This window comes from Ursus arctos, unplaced genomic scaffold, assembly GCF_023065955.2.
Source record: "Ursus arctos isolate Adak ecotype North America unplaced genomic scaffold, UrsArc2.0 scaffold_12, whole genome shotgun sequence".
Taxonomy (NCBI): domain Eukaryota; kingdom Metazoa; phylum Chordata; class Mammalia; order Carnivora; family Ursidae; genus Ursus; species Ursus arctos.
The window spans coordinates 28,504,613-28,527,219 of record NW_026622786.1 but is presented as its reverse complement, the minus strand read 5'-3'; the positions used below and the strand labels follow the sequence as shown (position 1 = coordinate 28,527,219).

Below are 22,607 nucleotides of genomic sequence, written 5' to 3'. Positions count from 1 at the left end.
GACAGGTTGGCTACAGATGAATCAGAATCAGAGGCGGGTGAGGGACGGGAGAGGGACGTACTCCCAGACCCTGGTCAGGCCCCAGTTTGAATGGAAGAAGATTCAGTTGAGCCTCAGGTACAGCTCTGTGTGTGGAGTTTGAAACAGAAGTCAGACAGATTCCTGGTCAGTAGCTGCACACCCTGCCGGGGGCTGAGAGCTAACCTGGCTGCCAGAAACCCTGGTTTTCTGTCAGAAGAGCACGCCCCTCCCCTGGCCCCCCGTGTGGTGGCATGAGCTAACGGCCCAAACAACTCACCCATACAGCATGAGGAGGGCAACAAGGGCAGGAAGATTTTCTGGAGAAGTGTAGGCTTTCTTCTGAAACCCGATGAAGATTCCCACCACCAGTGCAGCGCTCACAGCATAATTCATCTTGAAGAGAGAAGAGAAGAACAAGGCACTTAACTTCTCAGGACCTCTGTCTCCTCTTCTGTAAAACGAGGCTTGGGCCAGCCTCCTTCAGCACTTGTAATGGTCTGGGATGCTGATTCTATTTGTCTAAACAGTTCTTGATCAGCAAACATTCATCAAGTTGTCCCCAGTCCTCCTACCACTCCCCACTCCCACCTCGCAATGCATGGAACCTTCAGCCTCTTATCTTTTGAGATAATGAATTATAAAAATGTACCTGGTCTGTCATTTTCTCTTTCTAATTGGTCGCAAAGCTCTACGGATTCTACTTTCTAAGCATGTCTCCTGAATTCAGAAAAACTCCAAATATTTAGTCCTTGGCCTCATGAAGTTCAAATAGATGATACCCTTTTATCGTTTTATCCCTTTTCTTCCCTTCCTACACAATTCAGTCCTAAAGCCGTTAGGACAGATAGGGAGAGGGGGGCAGCCACAGTGGGGTCAAAGGAGATGTCACAGTGGTCCCGAGCAGGATGAGAATCCGAGAAGGGTGAGGAGGACATCCCACAGAGGGTGGGCTTGTGTCGGGTGTAGGAGGGTGTCCTTATAGGGGGTCCATCTGGTTGGGGCTATCAGAGCCGGAGCCAAATGAGGAGGACCTCCATATGGGGGCCAGCTGGAGCAGGGAGAGGAGGGTGTCCACATGAGGGAGAGGATGGTGGCAGCTATGGGAAACTTACTACCTACAGGTATACTGCTCAGTAGCTGCATAAGTCAGGGGTAATAGAAGCCACTTTCTTGCTCTTGGAGACGAGTCGCAACTATGGAAAGAGAGAGAGCCTGGAAGTTTGATAACAAATAGGATATCTACCTCTCCCCCAATTCTTATTAATTATAAAGGGGGAAAGAGTAACTTTACAGTGGAAGGGCGCAGCAGACACCACCTAAATCAAGGGACCAAAATGACCATCATCAGTAATAGAACAAACTGAAGTCAGAAGCTACCTGGTCAGACACAGTGAGAAGAACAGAGTATGCCTTCATGATACCACTGCCGTAACCTGGATCCGACCGTGAGAAAACACTGGGCAAACTCAAATTAAAGGACATTCTGCAAAACAACTGGCCTGTGATCTTCAAAAGTGTCAAGGTTGCACATGTTGAGAAAAGACTAGGAACCATTGCAGGCTGAAGGAGACGGGAGAGGACTACTAAATGCAATGACTCTGAGCTGGATCCTTTTCTACAGAAGTCATTACTGGGGCAATGGGCGAAATCTGAGTGGGTCTGAGGAAAAGAGGGAGATGATGCATCAGGGCTAGTGTCCTGGTGTTGACAGTTATGCTGTGATTGTGTGGGGTGTGTCCTCACTTACAGGAGGTAGACATTGGAGGAGCTGGTGCGTATGTGTGTATGTGTGCAAAGGGCATCTTGTTGGGAAGGTATTCTCCAATGGCCTAGAAAAAAGTTTTGAACTGTATTTCTAGCAATTTTGTGATTGTTTCCAAATTTAAAAGAAAACCAGATGACATATAAAAAATAAGGACTTAAAACATCCTATCCATGCTGAGTGAATGACATAAACAATAAGTGTTTGTTCATTCATTCAACAATGACCCTCGGGCATATATGTTATCTTTTTGCTGCTGGCTAATGAGGGTGCTAAGCTCCAACGCTATAGGTCCTAGAGTTTCAATTCCAGGCCAGCCTTAAAATTCTAGAGCTTCAGAAGCCTGCTAGTGTCATATTCATCATCTTGTAGGTCTTCATTGGTCTTCTAAGTGTCTACTTTGCAAGTATCACCTCCCATCCAGACACCCACTCTAGCCTTCTATCCACATATTTCTCTTTAGGCTCAGAGATCTCTGTAGCTAGGCACATGCATGGGTCAGCCCAAAGTGTAAATTCTATAATCTTCGTCTTTTAAAAAAAAGTAGAATGGAAAGCCCAGCACTTTCACAGCTTTTCAGTGCAGGTGAGCCTCGCTCCTTTCATGCTTGAAGGCAGGGCAGTGTGGGTAGCTACAGTGACGTTCTTGTCCAAAGTGAGGCGTGCAGGTTCTGACTCCTCCCCATGCACTTGTAAGTGTTTTCTCAGGTAGATAGGATAGAGAAGAAAGAATTTAGTTGCTACTGATGATTTCTGGTTTTGTATTGTTCGGTGATGATTGCATTTAGGAAGCTAAGATAAAAGAAGCCATGTATTTATAAACCTTAATATTTGTCATCATTATTCTAAACCACCATGAAAAAGGTGGTTTGTGTTGGTCTCCATCATGATATATCTTACCCTAACATGAAATGGAAACTCATGTTAGTCTTAGAAAGTTGGCATAAAACAAAGGATCTTGTTAGCCACAGTGCCCAGAAAACACTGGAGCTGGTGTCAAATGATCCCCGCTACATTATAATTAGGGCTTTGCTGCCAATTTATTTTGACCCTGTGGTCTGTCATAAAGTAACCCATCCCAACTCCTTCCTGCCCCAACAATCCTGGTTTTGAGAGAGGTGGCAGTCTGCTGTTGACTTGATAAATAACTTTTTCTTTATATTCCCTAAAGTGGTGGCTAATCTGATTTAGTGGAGGTCTGGTTACTGTGGGAAAGCAAAGTAAGGCCACTGGGTAGGGTGGCCAGATTTAGCCAATAAAAATGTAGGATGCTCATTTAAATGTGAATTTCAGATAAAAAACCAATACTTTCTTTTTTTTAGTATATGTCCCATGCAATATTTAGTGGGTGGAATACACTTATACTAAAATCATTAATTGTTTTATCTGAAATTTAAACTTAACTGCTGTCCTATATTTATTTGGTGACTCTCCTACAGGAGAAGTTCCATCCTTTCCCCTTTAGGGTAGATCAGGATGTAAGAAGAAAATGTAGGATGAAGGACCTCCTGATATTACCTCTTCAGCTCCAGATTATTCCCAGGAAAGCCAGCCTCATGCCTGTGGTGCAGTGATTACTCAGTGGGTCAGAAGGCCCCTTGGTGCAGGGCATGCAGACCCTCAACTCAGCAGTTGTTAAGCTAAGCCCCACATCCTTCCCCAGCTTGGGGCTCCTAATTCTGTGCCTTTCCAAGAAACAGCGAACACACAAGGCCCTCAGCTCAGCCCCTGCCAACAGCCCATCCCACCATGTCCCCTCAGTCAGAGCAGACAAACACCTGCCCACCGTGGGCCCATGGAGGCGAGGGAAGCGCCATGACCTGACACTTACAATGTCCCAGACGAAGTTGGTCAGCCAGTAGGTGGTGGGGTTCACTCCGCTGACAAACTGGAGGTGTTTCGCTTTGTTTACCCTCTCTTGGATCAAATAAAGGACAAAGCTGGCTGGGACGAAGGACATGGCGAAAATCACACAGATGGCAACCACAGCATCCACCGAAGTGGTCAGCCTGCAGCAGGATGAAAGACACAGTGAGAGAGAGGTGAAGAAGGAGGAGCAGAAGCAGGAGAAGGACAAAGTTAGGCTCTGGGAGGGCCTCACCCAACTCCACGTAATAGCCTCCAGAATCCCCTGGAAGCTTGTTTCACTCAGTTTTGCTAGTCAAACTGGGTCAAGGTTAAGTGGCTATCTGTGGGTTTCCTGTTCCATGTTACTACTGAATACTAATATTAATGTTAATATACAACATTTTCCATGTTAATGTAATAATCTAAACAAATTTTATTACCTTTTCTAATTATTTGTTGGTGTATAGAAATGGATTCTTATATTAATCTCATATACTACACTGCTCTTATTAGTTCTCATAATTTGTCCATAGATAACTCTTGGATTTTCTATGTAGACAGTGATATGGTCTGCGAAATCTTGTTACATAATGTTTTCAAGAAATATCACAACATGGGGAAATATTCATCATGTAAATTTAAGTGAAAAGAGAACAGGCCGGTTATACAGGAGCTTGGTTCTATTCACCCTTTCCTGGATTGCTGAGTACGCATGTGGCAAAGGCGGCAGGTGTGGGCTGAAGTCCCACCTGAGCTTCACATGTGAGCACGGCCCTGGCGTGGGACAGTGCCTGCACGGAGAACAGAGCACTTCCTACTAATTCCCACGAGGCACCACATGTACCAGGCACTGCCCTGATGAAACTACAAAGAGCATGATCTGCACACGCAGGAAGAAGAGAATAAATAACTGGAAGGAAACACACAAAAGTGTTTAGAGGCAACTCCCTAAACTGTGCAGGGTTGTAGAAAATAAGTTTTAAAAACTCTGTTCTGTATACTTTATTTAATGAGCATATACTATTTTATGTACTACTTTTATAACCACAGTGGACTCCTATTTCTTATTTCAGATTCAAGAGGCTTGACAGGAGATGCAGAAACCTCGGCCGAGTGAGAACTGGCATAGGACAGATTATTCTTCCTCAGTTGAGGGCCTCAGAGGGTGTCCAAAGGAAAGCCCCAGGGGGACCAGGGCCCAAGTTTTAGCCAATGACACTTGACATGTTCAGGATGAGTGTTCAGGGCACTGAACACACTGGGACAGGAACATGAGGACCCTCACAGCCTGCCAGAAGTCTACACTCATGAAGCCATTCTCACCGAATATAGGCCTCAAATGGCGCACACATACTACAGATTGCCCTGGACTGATGTCTTTTACTGCCTGAAGCCGTGCAGTAAGACCCTAAGCTTGAGGAAGGCAAGGATCTGTTGACATCTTAAAAGTCCGGCCATCTGAGAGAAATTACCAGAATCGAAGATGATTTCATCTCCTGGGGAGATGAAAGATTGGCTCCACTTTCCCAGTTCCCGGCAGTCACTTTGCAAACTGGTAAGGAGAATATTTGTGTAAGCTCCAGGAGCAACTTGTTATCAAGAGCCAATGGGGAAGAGAACCAAATCTAATGCTTACTTTCCAAATAAATATGAAGAGAAAGAATGGCCAAGCCGTTTGGTACACGAGGCATTTGAAAGTCTCATGTTCATGTGTGCCTGATTTAACAACCTTGACATCTGGCCCAGCAGCTCACGTTAGTGAGAATCCTCTCGGGGTGTCCCTAGAGTGGAGAGGGCGAGCAGCGAGCTGGGAGGCTGGGGGCCATGGCGGCTTACACTGTGATCTCTGAGAGCTGCTCCTTGGTCAGGTTCAGGGGCTGGCTGATGACGGTGATGCCATACTCCTCGGGGTCCTTGTCCTTGGGCAGGCCGGCCCGTAAGACGGCGCTGTGGGCCACGTTGAGAAAGCTCACCAGGGCATGCCAGCCTTTGTTGTTAAACCACACCTACAGGGCAGAGACAGGCTTTGGCAGGGGTGCTACAGCTGTTTAAAGAAAAAAACGAGCTGCGGGAGAAAGAATGTGAGGAGGAGGAGGAAGGGTTTGGCAGCTGGAAGACATTCCAGGCTAGATTTTAACAGGAGGAGGGATGGAATGTAATTAAGCTGGGAAAATAAAACTAAAATAACTAGCTCACGTGAATTTTTAGCTCTAGGCTAAATCTTAGGCAGGACCAATACCTTAATGTTGTCTTCAGTTTCTAGATGTTTAAGGAAAGCAGGCATTTCCTTAGAGGCCTCTCTGGTGATAGGGCCCTAGAAAACCATTTTTTCCCCCACTTAGCACTCATGATTATTTCTGTTTCATGATAACCAGCACATCAGAAGTTCTACCCAAATCTCCAGGCTGTTTACATACCCCGCTCACATTCATCATCTGGCCAAGGTGGCTTAAAAATTCAGCAAGTGCTTCCCCAGTGATGGGAAGAACTGGGAGCTTTCCTCCGATGGAAATCCCTCCGTACCTGACAAGGGAACAAGAAGTCCTCAAGTCAGGGCCACGAACCATGCTGTGCTTCACACCTGTCAATAGCTCTCTTGGTTTCTGCAGGGACATGTGTACTTCGGGGGGAATTGTCCGGACTAGTCAGCAACATGGCTCCACTTCACAAACCAATTATTAATGCTTCCTTGTTGCCTCCAGGATAAGTCCCAATCTTTACTGAGTTTGGTCTCTGCCCACCTTTCCAATATTGCCCTTCCTCATGCCTTCCCTCGAGTGGCATATTCCAGCCATGTTAGATCACTTCCAGAGCCCCCGCTGGTGCAGGCTGCCTTGGCATCTCTGCCGATCCGGGCTGTTAGCTTCCCAGGAGTGCTTTTCCCTTTTTTGAGCATCTGGCCAACTCCAACTCATCTCTCATCTTCTCTTTGAGGTTTTCCCTGACTCTCCTTACACCCCAACCGAGGATTCCTTTTTGGAGCCACTTCCGTGTTTTGCAGATCCCCTGCCCTAACACTGCTTCTAGCACCTTAACTGGGGTCCTAGCATCGGCTTTCTCCTGCTCTCACCCATCTTCCACACTGCTTGGCAGCTTCAAGTGATCATGCCCAAACACCAATCTGGGCCTGTTGCTCTCTGGTATAAAGCCCTTCAGTGCCAGAAAAAAGTCAAGCTCCTTGACAGAATAAAATTAATCTGCTGCTTAGGCAAGGCAGAGGAGGGGAGCTTTATTTCTCAGGGACTCAGACTGTTCCCCCCCATTTCTGCTTCAACCGAGGTCCCACACTTCCCTCTAGGGAAAATTCTTCCCTAGGAAGCAATTCTAAAGGCTGGATTTCCCTCTCATGGTTTAGAATCCACCCAGGAAATCAAGTTAATATCAGCTCTGCATTCATTCTAGAAGCCCTATTGCGGAGGGACCCTGGGAGTCCAGCTCACTCTTAGAATATTCTTGGATGATTCTCCAAACCTCTGAAACTACTTGAGCCTCCAGAATGCTGCAGGAACAGGGTGAGCCTGGGGCTGGGCCAGACTGCCTGAGGCTCAAGAGGGATGGGAAGAGAGTGGCAGGGCTTAGGTTACCTGTCCTATCACTGCAGCCCTCTCAGCTGTTTTCCTTGTGAGGTTTTAGAACCCCCTCCAAGTGAGAATGCTCTGGAATACCTCTTCAGGGAACACCGTCTCCCCTACATATCCTCCAGGGACATCTGCTACTTTGCCACCTATCCTTCAGGACACAACTGTGAGGCCCTGAATCCATACAGAACAGCCCACATGGCTCCAGGTGTGGCTTTTTTAATGTGCAGTTATTTTAAATGGATCAACCTGAGATTTTAATTTCTTACAAAAGTAGTTTCTTACCTCTGTTCGTTGACCCAGAATTTGCTCTTTAAGCTGAAAGCCAAAACAAACCATACAATGAATACCCTAAGGAAGGCGGTAGTGTTAACTTTCCTTCCAAACACTCACTGGGGCCGCTCAGTCTTGCAGGGCAGTTTTGAATTTCCTGATATCCAAACAACGGGGAAACCTTCCGGCCCAGGGGCCGAGCCCAAGTACACATGGAGGGGAAGCACTGTGTGCCACCATTGGCTCTCCAAGTCACATCCTGCATTCTGGGCTTTCTGGGTGGTCCTGTGGTCAGGTCATTTGTCAGACCATCTGGACCCAGAAAATAGGGCAACCATGATACCAGTGTGGATTGAAGTCTGCACCCCTCCCATCTTCCACTGTGCACAAGCAAGACTCTAATATTAATCACATGCACACTTGGGAGAAGTGCAGACTTCGTCTAAGCCCAAAGTTAAGAGACTGACTTCCAGACAATCAGGGGTAAAATGACAAGTAATGAGCAGATGCCAATTACAGACCTCATAGTTCAGTCCCCCAAACTATCACTATCATCAAGCACAAAATCCCAAATTCCATATTGCAAATATATTGCTAAGAGCCAAGTTTGGGGTGGTGGTGGTTTTACGGCATTATTGAATAAATACGAGGCACGCTGCTCTTATTTTTGTGCTTGGACGGCGTTTTTCATCCTGCTAGCGCTGGCTCGGCACTGCCTTCTCAGCAGCAGCTCTCACCCCTGGCTGCGTGTTCTAGTTAACCGAGTCCGTTCATCCTTTGTTCGGGTCTGGCAGAGGAAGCCACTGAAAGGACTATGAAAATTAGACAGTATGGGGTTTTATTTTAAGGCCCTAGACACATGGGGACTGGGTCAGGCTCCCCATGACCCCCTTTTTAGAGCATGCTCTTGTCAAGCTCGGACAGGGGCTGCTGATGCTGCTCACCCGCTGCTGTTGGGGCCTGAGAAGAGCAGCTGCGGAGCTGGGAGAAGGGGGTGCTCGCAGAAGAGCTCACGGGCATACTGCAAGGCCAGTGGCTGAGAGGAGAATTTATAGCTAGGGTGCGACAAGGGGCAGCTAACCCGGCCAACCTGTGGCCTCCCTCACACGCTGCCATCTCACTGCTTTTTTCCTATGTTGGTCCGATTTGTTCCTTTCTCTTTTTGCTTCTTACTTTCCCTCTTGCTTCTCTCCTTTTTCTCCTTTACCCTCCCCTCCAAATGTTGTCTCTCTTTCTGAACTAGTTAAAACATAAGGCTGCATTATTGGATGCATTCTGTGCTTTTTTATTTTATTTTTAATGGTAACTGGGTTAAACGTTAAGACTGCTTGGACTAAATAAAACAAAAAATGAAAACAAAATTAATCTTAAATTGCATTCTACTTATATATGTCTCAATTGCTTTTTTGGGTAAATCAGGAAAAAGAAAATTTTCCACTGCCCCGATTGCCGATAAGTTGTGAGAATAAATTATCTTCCACCTCTAGTATTTTCTACAGGGAGCAGGATGTAAAGTATGAGAGAATCTCTCCTTACCTGCCACGTATAAGAGCAGGATATGTTTTTACCAAGAAGTCGGAGATGTTCCTGTTGGTAAGGTCTTGTAGAATTTCAGTGCTGCGCTGTATTCTCTGAGGCAAATGAGAAATCTGTGTTAGTCACCTTGGAATCTGAGATCTGTTCTCCAAAAATTATTTATGGACTCTGCTGCTGGGAAGATACCGAATAAAGCACTGGCATGTCCCTAGTTCCCACATCAAAGATGTGGGAGCCATCTTGGATCCTTCTCTTTTCTCCAACCCATTGACAAGATAGGATAGTTCCAACTCCAAAATAAATCTCCACTCCATCCCCATTGCTCCAATTCCAGACTACCACCCTAGTCCAAGCCTCCACTCAGACCTCACCTGGACCTCGACAGATACTTCCAGACTGGTCTCCTCATCCCACCCTGGCCCTCCAAAGTCCATTCTCTATCCAGCAGCCAGACTGAGCTTTAAAAATGTAGATCAGAATAGCACCTTCCTTGCTTTCCCTACATTCCTCTGAGGACCATCGCCAAGGCTGACAGGGTCACATGATCTGGCCCTGCCCTGCTCTCTGAGCCCTTTGGTCATCACTCTCCTTACTCCTTACCCTCCTCACCTGTCCTCCCTGCTTCTCCACTGCACACCCCTCATTCTTGAGGTAGCTTTGCACCTGGCTGTGCCTCCACCTGCATTACTCTGCCCAGACAACCGCACATGGCTAGCACATCGTCATTCAAGTTATCGGCCTACATTTTACTCCTCAGAGAAGTACTGTCTATTTCTAGTCACTCTCTATCATAACCTACTGCTGCATTATCTTCTCATTTACATCTCTATCTCAAATTTTCTTTCCAGTTCATCTGCGTCCTTGTTTTTATCTGTTACCTCTCTGTATGATATAAATTCTGGGAGAGCAGGACTTTCTCTGTGGTGTCCCCAGCACTCAGAATAGTACCTGGAATGCAGGTGAAACACTAAATTTATGACATGGATGAAAGAATTCAAACAGTCCCTTACAATTTATAGATTGCGTTCAAAATATATTCACAACTGGAAGCTGGTTTCGCCTTTGGAAGATTCAAAGAGCGCATGAGTTCGGCCACCAGGTGGCAATATTACTTTAAATTTGGGTCTACATAGTGTTGGTTCAGTTCTGGTCAATCAAGAACCTGGGGGTCAAGGGTACAACTCAGATGTAGCTGAGGGTATTTTTGGTGGCATTAAAAACACATCACACACCATCACATACCATTCTTTTCATTTTTATACACTTTCTGCCTCCCTTGCCCCCTTTTCTATTTTAGTCCCTTCAATTCACTTTCTTCACTTGGTTCCAGAACTAGCATCTACTGAATGCTTACTGTGTCCCAAGCACTGTGTCAAATGCTCTATATTCATTGTCTCCCTTAATCCTTATACTCTTATGAAAGAGGAATTGTTGCTTTAATTTACAGCCAGAGAAACTGAGGTCCAGAAAGAAAGCTCAGCTAACTTGCACGAGGTTATAGAAGTTATAGGGGGTTGATCTAGGCTTTGAACCTACATTGGTCTGTCTCCATAGCCCTGCTCTTTTCACTCTATCACCTGCTTCTCAGGCTGAGAATGGCACCTGGGGCACCTGCCATGCTACTCTGGTAGAATCTAGGCTGGCACAGTTGCAGGTGTCTGGTAATTTGTGATAAATTATTTTCTAAAAATGCTATCAAATAAAAGACTCCTACAACTTGATCTCTGTGTATTCTAGAAGTCAGGAATGGAGCACTTCCACCTTAGGACCTACCACCATTCAAAAAATGTTAGGACAGGAAGGGACCCTAGAGAAGACTGCATCCCCACCCCCATTCTCCTGACATGTACACTTTACTAGCTCTGAGTGAAGCCCATACCCTTTGGCTTTATTCCAGGCCGAATAGGAGAGTGTGTTTGAGTGAGTGGGGTGAGTGGGTCTAAATATGAGTGTGTGTGTGTGTGTGTGTGTGTAAAAGATACACACACACACACACACACACACACAGCATCTCCTGTGCCGATGCCTGAGATTCAATTTTGCTCCCAACAGAAGCATCAATGATAGTGAGGAAATGCAGGAGTGATTAAAAAAAAAATCACCCGGACTCTGGCTATGGGGATCTGTTAAATTTTCCCACCAGGGACCAAGGACTAATTATTGAAAAAAGTTCCTAAGTTAGGCAGGCAGCTTGAAGGTAGGATCTCTACGGAGCTAGGCTTGGCCTTCCTCCCCGCCTTCCCAGCCGAGGACTCCTGGGCTGTGTCCCGAGGCTGCGTGTATCTGAGCAGCAGCCGCAGGGCCCCTCAGTCACCCCCACAGAAGCAAAGCTCCCTCTTGGGATACAGAGAATCAGAACGAGCTCCCTGATTCCCTCCTCTGGGATCTCTGTGATGCTACAGTGGCAGAGTTGTGGTTCAAAGGGAAAACATACTGCTTGAGAAACATAAAGGTGTATGCTTTTAGCAAATAAAAAAAGAGAAAGACAGGAGGATGCTCACAAACACAGAATCACTCCTAGGCCAGCAACCGTGATTGATGCTATGGCAAACTTTAGCTGTCCTCATTATGTGCTCTGCCTTCTGCTGCATGCCATAGTAACACACTTTTGTGTGGGTTCAAGGCCTCCAGAATAAAGACGATACAGTTCCCAGTCTTCCTTGATGTTCAGCTCTGGCTAATCATGTGTAAGAGAAAGTGCAGTGTGGCGGCTTCTGGAAATCTTCCCTAAAAGATAGTGCATTTGCACACTTTGCCCTCTCTTTGTCTTCTATTCTGCTACCAGGAAAGTAGATTTGCTATGTTGGCCAATGAGGCTAGGTGTGTTTACCAGGGAGGAGCATACAAAACACAATGTCACGGACTGCCTGCATCAACTTTCCAGTGAGAGGGAAACAAATTGTGCCTTATTTTATCCACTGTCAGTTTGAGGTTATCATCAGTTGAGTTGAATCTAATGCTAAACAGGGGCGCCTGGGTGGCTCAGTCGTTAAGCGTCTGCCTTCGGCTCAGCATTCTGGGATCGAGCCCCACATCGGGCTCCTCCTCTGGAAGCCTGCTTCTTCCTCTCCCACTCCCCCTGCCTGTGTTCCCCCTCTCGCTGGCTGTCTCTCTGTCAAATAAATAAATAAGCTCTAAAAAAAAAAAAAAAAAAAAAAGAATCTAACGCTAATAATATAGTTTCTTTACCCACATTATTTCATTGAGTTCTCATAATAACACTATGAAATAAGTAGTTACCTTTAACTTATAAATGAGGAAGTAAGGCTCAGAGAGGCCAAGTAACTAGCCTGGGGCTCTCTGATGCCAAAGCCAGTGCTCAGCCCCCTGGGACACGCTGCTTCTCGGGGAATCGTTCATTCACCAGCAGATCAGTAGAGAGGGCCACACAAGGCCCAGTTCAAGCCCGTCAGCTGGGAGGCCTGTTAGCAACTGAAGACAGAGTAAGAGTCCCCTGGCTCCTTTCACTGTCTCTGACACCCCTGGGAGAGGCTCACTGGAGTGATACATCAAGGAGTTCAGAACTCCCAAAAGAGGGAGCCTAGGTGGATCAGTCAGTTAAGCATCTGCCTTTCAACTCATGTCACGATCCCAGGTCCTGGGATGGAGTCCTGCATTGGGCTCCCTGCTCAGCGGGGAATCTGCTTCTCCCTCTACCCCACTCCCTGCATGTGATCTCTCTCTCTCTCCGCCCCCTCTTTCTCAAATAAATAAATAAATAAAATCTTAAAAAAAAAAGAACTCCCAGAATAGGATGCTGCTCAGAAAAAAAAGTAGCTGGCTGTGTGTGTGTGTGTGTGTGTGCACATGCATGTGTATGCATGTTAGTTACACAGCATGCGGTAAATGTCTTAATTAGGTTAACAAGTGTGCAAATACATATACATTTGAATGGACACTACATTGTTTACAATGGAAAACACTGAAAACTCACATGTTCAATGAGAGGTTAAATTAAATGAAATGGGATAGTATATAGGTATTAAAAGCGATGATGTATATTTATTGATGTGAACATATGTTCATGATATGTTTTTAAATGAAAATAGCAGGTTTCAAGACAGCATTTTGAAATATAATCCTGTTTGAATGGAGAAAGAGCAAATGTTATTGGTTATCTCCAATTGTAGGATGATTTTTTCCTTCTGACTTAACTGTATTTTCTAATTTTTCTGTAACAAGCATACATGACTTGTATATATATATTTTTTAAATGCTTTTTAAAAAAAATATTATTTATTTATTTATTTGTCAGAGAGAGAGAAAGATAGCACAAGCAGTGGGAGCGGCAGCCCTGGAATCATGACCTGAGCCTAAGGCAGATGCTTAACCAGCTGAGCCACAAGGCATCCCGACTTGTATATTTTTTCAAAATTTAAAGTTTTTAAAATAAGATTGAAGAGGGAGCGCCTGGTGGAAAATGGAACTACTGGCTGTGACAGGGCCCTTTAGCATGCCCCTCAGAGAGGACCCTGGGACTCCTCTGGCCCTTCAGTCAGCTGTCAGTTTGAAATGCTAGTTGGCTAGAAACTCAGGAGGCACAGTGCATCTCCCCCAATCCCTGCTGTCACAGGCAGCTTCGGGGCCCCTAGTTTCCCACGGAGGGTCGAGGTACCTGAGGGGGTGGGAGCCCCCCTGCGCCCTCGGGGCACTCAGGGAGCATGGTGAGCTTCTCTCTGGTGCTGCACAAGCAGGAGGGCGAGGGGTTCTCTGGCGTCCATTTCTGCTTCTGGAACAGGTGGGTGATGTTTGGGGACACAGGAGGAGTCTTCCAGGGGGTTGAATTGCCACACGGGTACTCCCTCATGGAAGGCAAGAAAATATTTCACAAGCAGCTCCAGTTGATAAGAATCCCTAAAAATGAGAAATAGTGCCCAACCCTCTCCTTAGCCTTTCCTCTATCTCCTCGGACCCACACATTTTCTTCTATTCTCGGAGGTTAGTTTCTGCTCAAAAAAATCAAGACCACGCGGCGCCTGGGTGGCTCAGTCGTTAAGTGTCTGCCTTCGGCTCAGGTCATGATCCCAGCATTCTGGGATCGAGCCCCACATTGGGCTCCCTGCTCGGTGAGGAGACTGCTTCTCCCTCTCCAACTCCCCTCTGCCTGTGTTCCCTCTGTCACTGTCTCTCACTGTCAAATAAATAAATAAAATCTTCAAAAAAAAAATCAAGACTAGAATTTGGTTGATTGACTAGGTGTGGGACTGGGCAATAACTATCTACTTTGTGGGCTGTTTTAGCTCCCTTCTTCCTCCTGGCACCTCCAGCTGTTGAGAAACAGAACAATTAAAAGAGGAGTTGGAACTTAGTCTGTTTTGGTCCTTATCTATAGCTCTGAAAAAAACAGTGAATGAGAGAAGCAGTTAAAATTATATTGAAATTTTAGGATTCTTGGTAGATTTCAACTGCCCTCTATAAGTCCCTTCTCTATACTTACAGCAATAATTTAAAGTTATGTAATTAATGCCATTCTAGGTCCAATTAAACAATAACACATCCCCCACCTCCCTCCTTTCCCTGTTCAGATTCCTTTCAAATACGTTGTGGGAAGCATATGTCAACTCAGTATGGAACTTTCTACATTGGGAATTCTAGAAATATACAGCTGCCTGGTGATGCAGGGGCTTCCTAAAAGGTGGTGACACCCTTGCAAATGTGTGTTGAAGGAGAGGAAGGGTGACAGTCAGGGATGTGGAAGCACCTGTGTAACAAAGAGCAGGATGGAGATGGGGCCTCTCCTGACCTGCCATCCCGGGACCCCGCCCTCAGGGCTCCCCCGGGGCAGCGGCTGGTGGGAGGACACGGGTGCGTAGGGACTTACGGAAGCCACTCTTCCTTCAGGCAGCGATTGCCAAAGCCCGGCTTGTTCAGGAGGACATCTGCAAGTGCTGCAAGCTGCTCACTGCCCGGCTGGTCCAAACTAGACAGAGTGAGAGGAGCTTACTCGACAGATACATGACTGGGACAAAGGGACAAAGCAACCAATGTGCAACTCGACAGGCGTGCAGTGAACGGTTGCTCCATACTTGTATGTATGCAAGCCACAGAACGCTGCCTAGGGGTGGTTGTAGGTCTCCTGGGAAGGCAGTGTGCTATTCCCACATGCCCAGCGATCTGCTGGCGTATCATGTCTGCACCTCAAAAAAATGGAATTCAACCTACTCACCCAACCTTTACTTTCTCTTTCTTACTCCTGGCAGTCCTGGTTGCCCACTTGGGATCACCTTTCCCAAGTGGCAGGTATATTAACTTCCTTCTGGAAGGCAGTCCAAGGCCCCCTACCACATTGGTTGCTGTGGAAAGGGGAAGGGTCCACCAAACAGTCTGACCTGGGAGCCCCACAACTCATGGGGGTGAATGATGACCTTTAGGGATGAGTCTACACACCTGAAGAAAGTGTACTGTTGCCCATACATCCAGGGGTGAAGGATCAAAGCAGGATATTCACCAAAGGGAGGGACGATGATGGAAAGCATCAGAGCCAAAAACACAAAAGTGGCTGGGAGCACAATCTGTTGGAAAATAAAGATGGCAACATGGGCTGTGGTATGTGGTATGTAAAGAAACACACACACACACACACACACACACACATTTATTCTTCTAAACATTTATCTTGCAGCCTCATAACTGGGCCCTGGCGAAGGAGGTCAGGCTTCTGGGGAACATTATAAGGGAGGTGCAAAGGCAAGGTGTGTAGGAGAAAACAGGATGTTCTGGTGGCCATTCAAGAATGGCTGAAGAGGCCGACACTGAGCACTGTGGTAGCCGATGTTCAGCCAGAGGTGAACCAGAATTTCTGTATTTGAATAAAAAATATAAAAAGAAAAAAAGAGTACCCAAAGCAATCTATAGATTGAATGCAATCCCTATCAAAATACCAACAACATTTTTCACAGAACTAGAACAAACAATCCTAAAATTTGTATGGAACCACAAAAGACCCTGAATAGCCAAAGCAATTTTGAAAAAGAAGAACAAAACCGGAGACATCACAATTCCAGACCTCAAGTTACATTACAAAACTGTAGTAATCAAAACAGTATGGTACTGGCACAAAAACAGACAAATAGATCAACAGAACACAACTGAAATCCCAGAAATACACCCTCAATTAATCTTTTTTTTTTTTTAAAGATTTTATTTATTTATTCGACAGAGACAGAGACAGCCAGCGAGAGAGGGAACACAAGCAGGGGGAGTGGAAGAGGAAAAAGCAGGCTCATAGCGGAGGAGCCCGATGTGGGGCTTGATCCCATAACGCTGGGATCACGCCCTGAGCCGAAGGCAGACGCTTAACCGCTGTGCCACCCAGGTGCCCCTCAATTAATCTTTGACAAAGGAGGAAAGAATTAGTCATGGGAAGAAGACATCTCTTCAACAAATGGCACTGGGAAAACTCTACTGCTACATGCAAAAGGATGACACTGGACCACTTTCTTACAGATACACACGTATAACTCAAAATGGATAAGAGACCTGAATGTGAGACCTGAAACCACAAAAACCCCAGAAGAGAGCACAGGCAGTAATTTCTGTGACATCAGCCATAGCAACATTTTTTTAGATATGTCCCCTGAGGCAAGGGAGATAAAAGCAAAAATAAACTATTGAAACTACATCAGAATAAAAAGCTTCTGCACAGCAAAGGAAGTAATCAACAAAGCCAAAAGGCAACTTATGGAGTGGGAAAAGATATTTGCAAATGATGTGTCAGATAGAGGGTTAGTATCCAAAATATATAAAGAACTGAAACAACTCAACACCCCAAAAGCCAAATAATCCAATTTAAAAATGGGCACAAGACAAGAAGACACTTCTCCAAAGAAGGCATACAGATGGCCAACAGGCACATGAAAAGATACTCGAAAGCATTCATTATCAGGGAAATGCAAACGACAACCACAATGAGATATCACCTCACACCTGTCAGATGGGTACAATCAAAAACACAAGAAACAAACGTTGGCAAGGATGTGGAGAAAAAGGAACCGTTGGTGGGAATGCAAACTGGTGCAGCCACTGTGGAAAACAGTATTAAAAACAGAACTACCCTATGATCCAGTAATTGCACTATTGGATATTTACCCAAAAAATACAAAAACACTAATTCAAAGGGACACACGCACCCCTGTGTTTATTGCAGCATGATTTACAATAGCCAAACTATGGAAGCAGCCCAAGTGTCCATGGGCAGACGAATGGATAAAGAAGACATGAGATATATACAACGGAATATTAGTCATAAAAAAGAATGAAATCTTGTCATTTGCAATGACATGGATGGAGCTAGCGAAAAAATAATGCTAAGCGAAATAAGTCAGTCAAAGACAAGTATCATGTGATCTCATATGTGGAATTTAAGAAACAAAACTAATGAGCAAAGGCAAGAAAAAGAGAGAGACAAACCAAGAAACAGACTCTTAACTATAGAGAACAAACTGACGGTTACCAAAGCGGGGGTGAAATAGTTGATGGGGACTGAGGAATGCACTGGTCATAAGGAGCACTGAGTAATATATAGAAGTGCTGAATCACTCACTATATTGTACACCTGAAACTAATATAACACTGTAGTTTCATAATACTGGAATTAAAATTAAAAAGTTAATTTTAAAAAAGAGTAAAAAGAAAAAAGAGGCCTATGACCTTAATATATAGGGTCATTGCAAAAATGAATGCAAATATGACTACCCTTCACTGTAAAAATGAAAACAATCTCAACATATTCACTATTATTTTATTTTCTCTGCTAAGTGAGGTCAAACACTTAAGAAGGATCTTTATGTTACTAAGAATCAAAATAAAGGTTGGCAAGGAGAAAGCAAAGCAGACAGGACCTAAAGAGGGTGCTCATCACTGTGTTTGAAGCGCGGGCAGAAGAAAGCCCAAGAGAGGCGGGAAGGGCCAGGAGGGGAAGGCAGGCCTTGGCCACCAGCGGCCAAGCACAGGCAAGGATCCACAGTAGTACCTGGGCCAAGAAGTCCTTGTAACTGCGCACCGTGTGGTGGAATCGCTTGACCAGCAACGCCTGCACATGCTGGAGGAGGAGCTGCGCCCCTGTGTTGAGCCTTCTGCGCTGCTCTGGCTCTGAGGAGGGCTGGACCCCCGGGGGAGGAGCTGGCTCCGCAGAGCAGCCATTGGAGCCCTGGGGAATCTCTCTGGCCTTCTCTCTTGGACCCAACCAGGGGTGTCGGAGGCTGACGTTTTCTCTTTTCTGTTGAGTGCCACCTGATTTGGAAGATTGAATTAGAAATTCAATTAGAAATTTAGAAAAATACTCACAGGGTATGGCTTTCACATGCCATTTTTTCCTTACTGCACTGGTTTTTCCCTTTGTTTAAATCAGCAACAAAATATCAGGCCAGGTAGGTTAATACGCTTTTAAAAATTCTATTTTGGGGGGCACCTAGCTGGCTCAGTCAGTAGAGCATACGACACTTAAATTCAAGGGTCATGAGTTTAAGCCCCACATTGGGTGTGGAGCCTACTAAAAAGAAAATAAATAAATAAAAATAAAATAACGATTCCATTTTTTAGGTGAATCATCTATAGACAGAATCACCTGAAATCCTTTAAAAATTATCTACAGTAGCTAAAGAGAAGAGGATATAAATGCATTGACAGAGAGGTCTAAAACATATAACTAAGTAAAAAAAATTGACGTTACAGAGCAATGTGTGTAATAAGATCACATTTACATTAGAGAGCACGTATATCATACACAACGAATTATATGTTATACATACACACACACAGACATATGTAACTGCAAAGCTCTGACCGAATACCCACCAACTATTAAAAGAAGTTACTACTGCAGGGGTAGAGCTGGATAAGGGGTGGGGATAAAGGGGAAGGGTGATTTTAGCCTTTTTTGTATTATTTGAATTTTTAAACAGCAAATATATTCATGTGTAACCTGTGAACTTAAGTAAAAGTCAGAGTTGACTTGGTTTTTTTTTGTTTTTTTCTAAATTCTTTTTTTTTTTTTTGAAAGACACTGTGCTATTAGTATTTATTTATTTACTCGACAGAGACAGAGATAGCCAGTGAGAGAGGGAACACAAGCAGGGGGAGTGGGAAAGGAAGGAGCAGGCTCATAGTGGAGGAGCCTGATGTGGGGCTTGATCCCATAACGCCGGGATCATGCCCTGAGCCGAAGGCAGACGCTCAACCGCTGTGCCACCCAGGCGCCCCTGATTTTTTCTAAATTCTTAGAGGCCACTGAGAAGTGGAAAGACTAGTAAACTAGGAGTTAGGTGACCTGGGTTTGAATCCTGACTCTTACTAGATGCATAAATTGGACTCTGTCTGAATCTGAGTTTTCACCTCTGTAAAATGAAAATGAAAACATTCCACGGGGTTGTTATGAGGATTAAGTGAGCTAACACATAAATGTGCTTTAAGAACTACTCCCTGCAAGTCACTAGTTACGTTGAAGCTATAGTTTATCATCACTGATTAATGTTCATTTGCAGAACATGTTGTTGGATATAAAGGGAGAGCCTAGAGGACTGCTGGTTGGTCCCCCACTGCTTTCTTAAAACACCTCCAACAGTCCCCCAGCACAACGGCCACTGCAAAGGGAGCTGGGTCAGCCCAGTCATCCTTTCAGCTAACATTTGTGGGCACTCGCAATGCAGCATCCTGGCTTCTGCAGGCTCACTCATCACCTAGTGCCATAGCCCCAGTTCTCCTGCCTCCTTTCTCTGATCTGTGCTCAGGCTTTTTTTTTCTTTTTTTGAAGATTTATTTATTTATTTTAGAGAGAGCGTAAGGGAGTGCGAGTGGGGGTGGGGGGCAGAAGGAGAGAGGGAGAGAGAAGTAGACTCCCTGCTAAGCGGGTAGCCCAATGTGGGGGGGTCCTAGATTCCATGACCCTGAGATCATCACCCCAGCGGAAACCAAGAGACGGATGCTTAACTGACTGAGCCACCAAGGTGTCCCATGGGCTCAGATTTGATGTGTGCCCTCCCTCTGGTAGGATACCTGGTGCTTTTCCTCATGTCTATTCCATGAGCTTTGCTCTCTCTCTGATATCCCATTCGGACTGGAGCTCACTGCGGAGGCAAGAGCTGAGGGCACTGCTGAGGGCAGACAGAACCATGTTTGTTCCTGGCTTTCTGCTGCCCTCTAGTGGTCACTGGCTGTGAGCCACAGATTTAGAGGGCGCGCTGACCGTTTTGGTACCTTGAAATTTGGGACCCCAATGGATAGCTACAAGTTCCTTCAGACTTTGGAGATAAGATCAGAAACACTGTCATCCTCTAAAACTGAGCCAATTAAAAAAAAACGCATTTAGCCATCTGAAAAATGGGTGGCAGAAAGGGTGTGGACTTGGTCCTAGTTTGAAAGCTAAAACCAGGGAGGAAGACTCAGAAGGCTGTGTGACTTTAAGGCAAGTCATCCAATCTGTGTGGGCTCAGTTTCCCCCAGATGGGGCTAATCCCTGTCTTAGCAGCCTCATAAGATCATAGTGACAATCAAAACAATGGATGTTACGTGCTCCATGAAGTATAAAGGGCTAAACAAGTTTGAGGTAAAAGATGATTTGCAAATGTTGAGATTAGGATGTTGCTAAATCTTAATCAGAAATCACATACTGTGTTAAAACTTGGCATGTATTAACTCATTTAATTCTCTCAACAATCCTAAAAGGTGGATACTATTATTTGCCCCATTTTGCAGATGAGGAATCAGAGGTACAAAGAGGCTAAGTATTTACCCAAAGCCACTCAGTTAGCAAATTGTGGAACAAATTATGAAGATCTCCCTTACTTTAGCAGCTACTCTCTTAACCTCTATCCCTGCATGTCTCTTTGGAACATCCTATTCTATGACCAGGCTGACCAGTCTTCTGATGTCCAATTCATTCTCCTGAGAAGATCTAATTATTAAGGAGTATTTTGTGCTGATGAAAGCCCCAACTCTTGGAAACATCATAGCTTCTGATACAAATTTGCATATTTTCATTCTGGTTTTGGTTAATGTAAGTCTTTGTCTTTGAGTGATCTGGGAGAATTCCATTTCCGTGTCTGTAAAGCTGGAAAGAATACCTGGGCCCGGTGGTGAACTGCTCCCACCGTCTCCGGCAGACAGCCCTTCCCCCCCACTCTGCCAGGATGCGCACCTCTTCTGGCCACCACATGACTCACCTGGGCCAGGCAGCACATTTGGGCTGGTGTATATGACCACTGGTAGTTCTAGGCATAGCTAATAAACAGACTTCTGGGACCACTTACGAAGTCAAGACAAAAACCATGTATCTTAAGAGTTGTCATCAGAAATTTCACGGGGAGGAAATCGTCTTTGCACAGGAAAATACTATGATATTACTATACTGGGTAGAAAGAGGTAACCAAGAGTAGGAGCCCAAGGCATCGAAGGAGAATGGCCATGCAGCTTTGCCCGTGAGTAGAAGAGAGGAAAACACAATGGAGAAAGAGGAACCAGATAGAGGATTTTATCAGTGTGGGTGGATGCCTATTCTTCTATCAGAAGAGGCCTGTGTCATGGCAGGTAATCCTGCCTGCATGGCCATCTCCCTATCCCCTATCCTCCACAGTAAATTCACTCAGGAACGCTTTGTGTGGCTCTGGGGTTTGGGTAGAAATCACAGAAGGGGCTAGTTGGTGCCCAGGCTCACACATGTAGAAGAGAGACCCCCAAATCCACAGCAATTATGGCCTCCACAGTTGTAAAGTTCCACAGGGCAGTAAATGAAGGCTCAGAATAATTTTCTCTCTATCTCAAAGAGGCCAGAAGACCCCAGCTGGCATCTGGGTTGTATTCACTGTCACCATGCTCTCTAGGGACTCTGTGGGCTGTCACTCATGCAGACAGGAGTGGATCAGAGGCCTGGTGGAGTTAAGAGGAGCAGATGAGGATGGTGATGTAGCAGGTATAGGAGACCCAAAAGGGGGATGAGAAGCTTGTGGGTGGTGAAGCTCCCAGCCTGATCTCCTTAAGAATCCTGATTCATCTAGACTCTTTCCACCCAGACCTGATTCCATTTGTCATTTCTCTGTCATTTAAAGGAACCGAGAATGCAAAATGTGTGTTATTTGGAGGTCAGATAAATACAATGGAAGGAGTATTTGCCTGCTTTGTTGTTTCATGAAATTTTGCTCAGATTTTCAATACAGAGCTTGGGGAGTGTGGTGAGGGAACACACTCTGGAACCATACCAGCAAACAGAGGTCCTGAATCAGAATCTTCCGTGACCTTCAGAAAAATCTGTCAAGAAAGGAAAAAGAGAACATTTGGTTTAGGCGTTCCATTCTCAGAAAAAAATCTAACCCAAGCTCAATTTGGTCGGTTACTGCTTCACAATGGAAGGAAAATACATTGCGATTTATCTAAGAGCAGTCTTCTATAAATATAAAAGTATAGGCGCACAGTGACCACAACTACATGAAACATGTTTCTGCATGGACAGAAGCATGAGGAAGCAAGCCAAAAATGAAGATAGTTGCTATGCTTGGGTGGGGAGTTACAGCTTTTTGCCTTTATAAAACGTCCCTCTAGTATTAGACTTCTGCAAAGAACCTCCTTTTCTGCTACCTGATAGAAACCAGCTGGAATCTA

At 45.2% G+C, this 22,607-nt stretch overlaps 1 protein-coding gene across 1 annotated transcript in view; it reads right to left on the bottom strand.

Moving 5' to 3' along the window:
* The window catches only part of ABCA4 (ATP binding cassette subfamily A member 4), a 134,402-nt gene that overhangs the window by 23,420 nt on the left and 88,375 nt on the right, over positions 1 to 22,607 (bottom strand). The window contains exons 27-38 of the mRNA XM_026497583.4: positions 22,208 to 22,256; positions 17,989 to 18,248; positions 15,405 to 15,529; positions 14,839 to 14,937; positions 13,633 to 13,819; positions 9,018 to 9,112; positions 7,494 to 7,526; positions 6,048 to 6,153; positions 5,870 to 5,944; positions 5,467 to 5,636; positions 3,614 to 3,791; positions 299 to 414 (exon numbers count right to left, since the gene is read on the bottom strand). Of these exons, the coding sequence (XP_026353368.1) occupies positions 299 to 414; positions 3,614 to 3,791; positions 5,467 to 5,636; positions 5,870 to 5,944; positions 6,048 to 6,153; positions 7,494 to 7,526; positions 9,018 to 9,112; positions 13,633 to 13,819; positions 14,839 to 14,937; positions 15,405 to 15,529; positions 17,989 to 18,248; positions 22,208 to 22,256 (1,493 nt within the window). The remainder of the gene's footprint in view (positions 1 to 298; positions 415 to 3,613; positions 3,792 to 5,466; positions 5,637 to 5,869; positions 5,945 to 6,047; positions 6,154 to 7,493; positions 7,527 to 9,017; positions 9,113 to 13,632; positions 13,820 to 14,838; positions 14,938 to 15,404; positions 15,530 to 17,988; positions 18,249 to 22,207; positions 22,257 to 22,607) is intronic.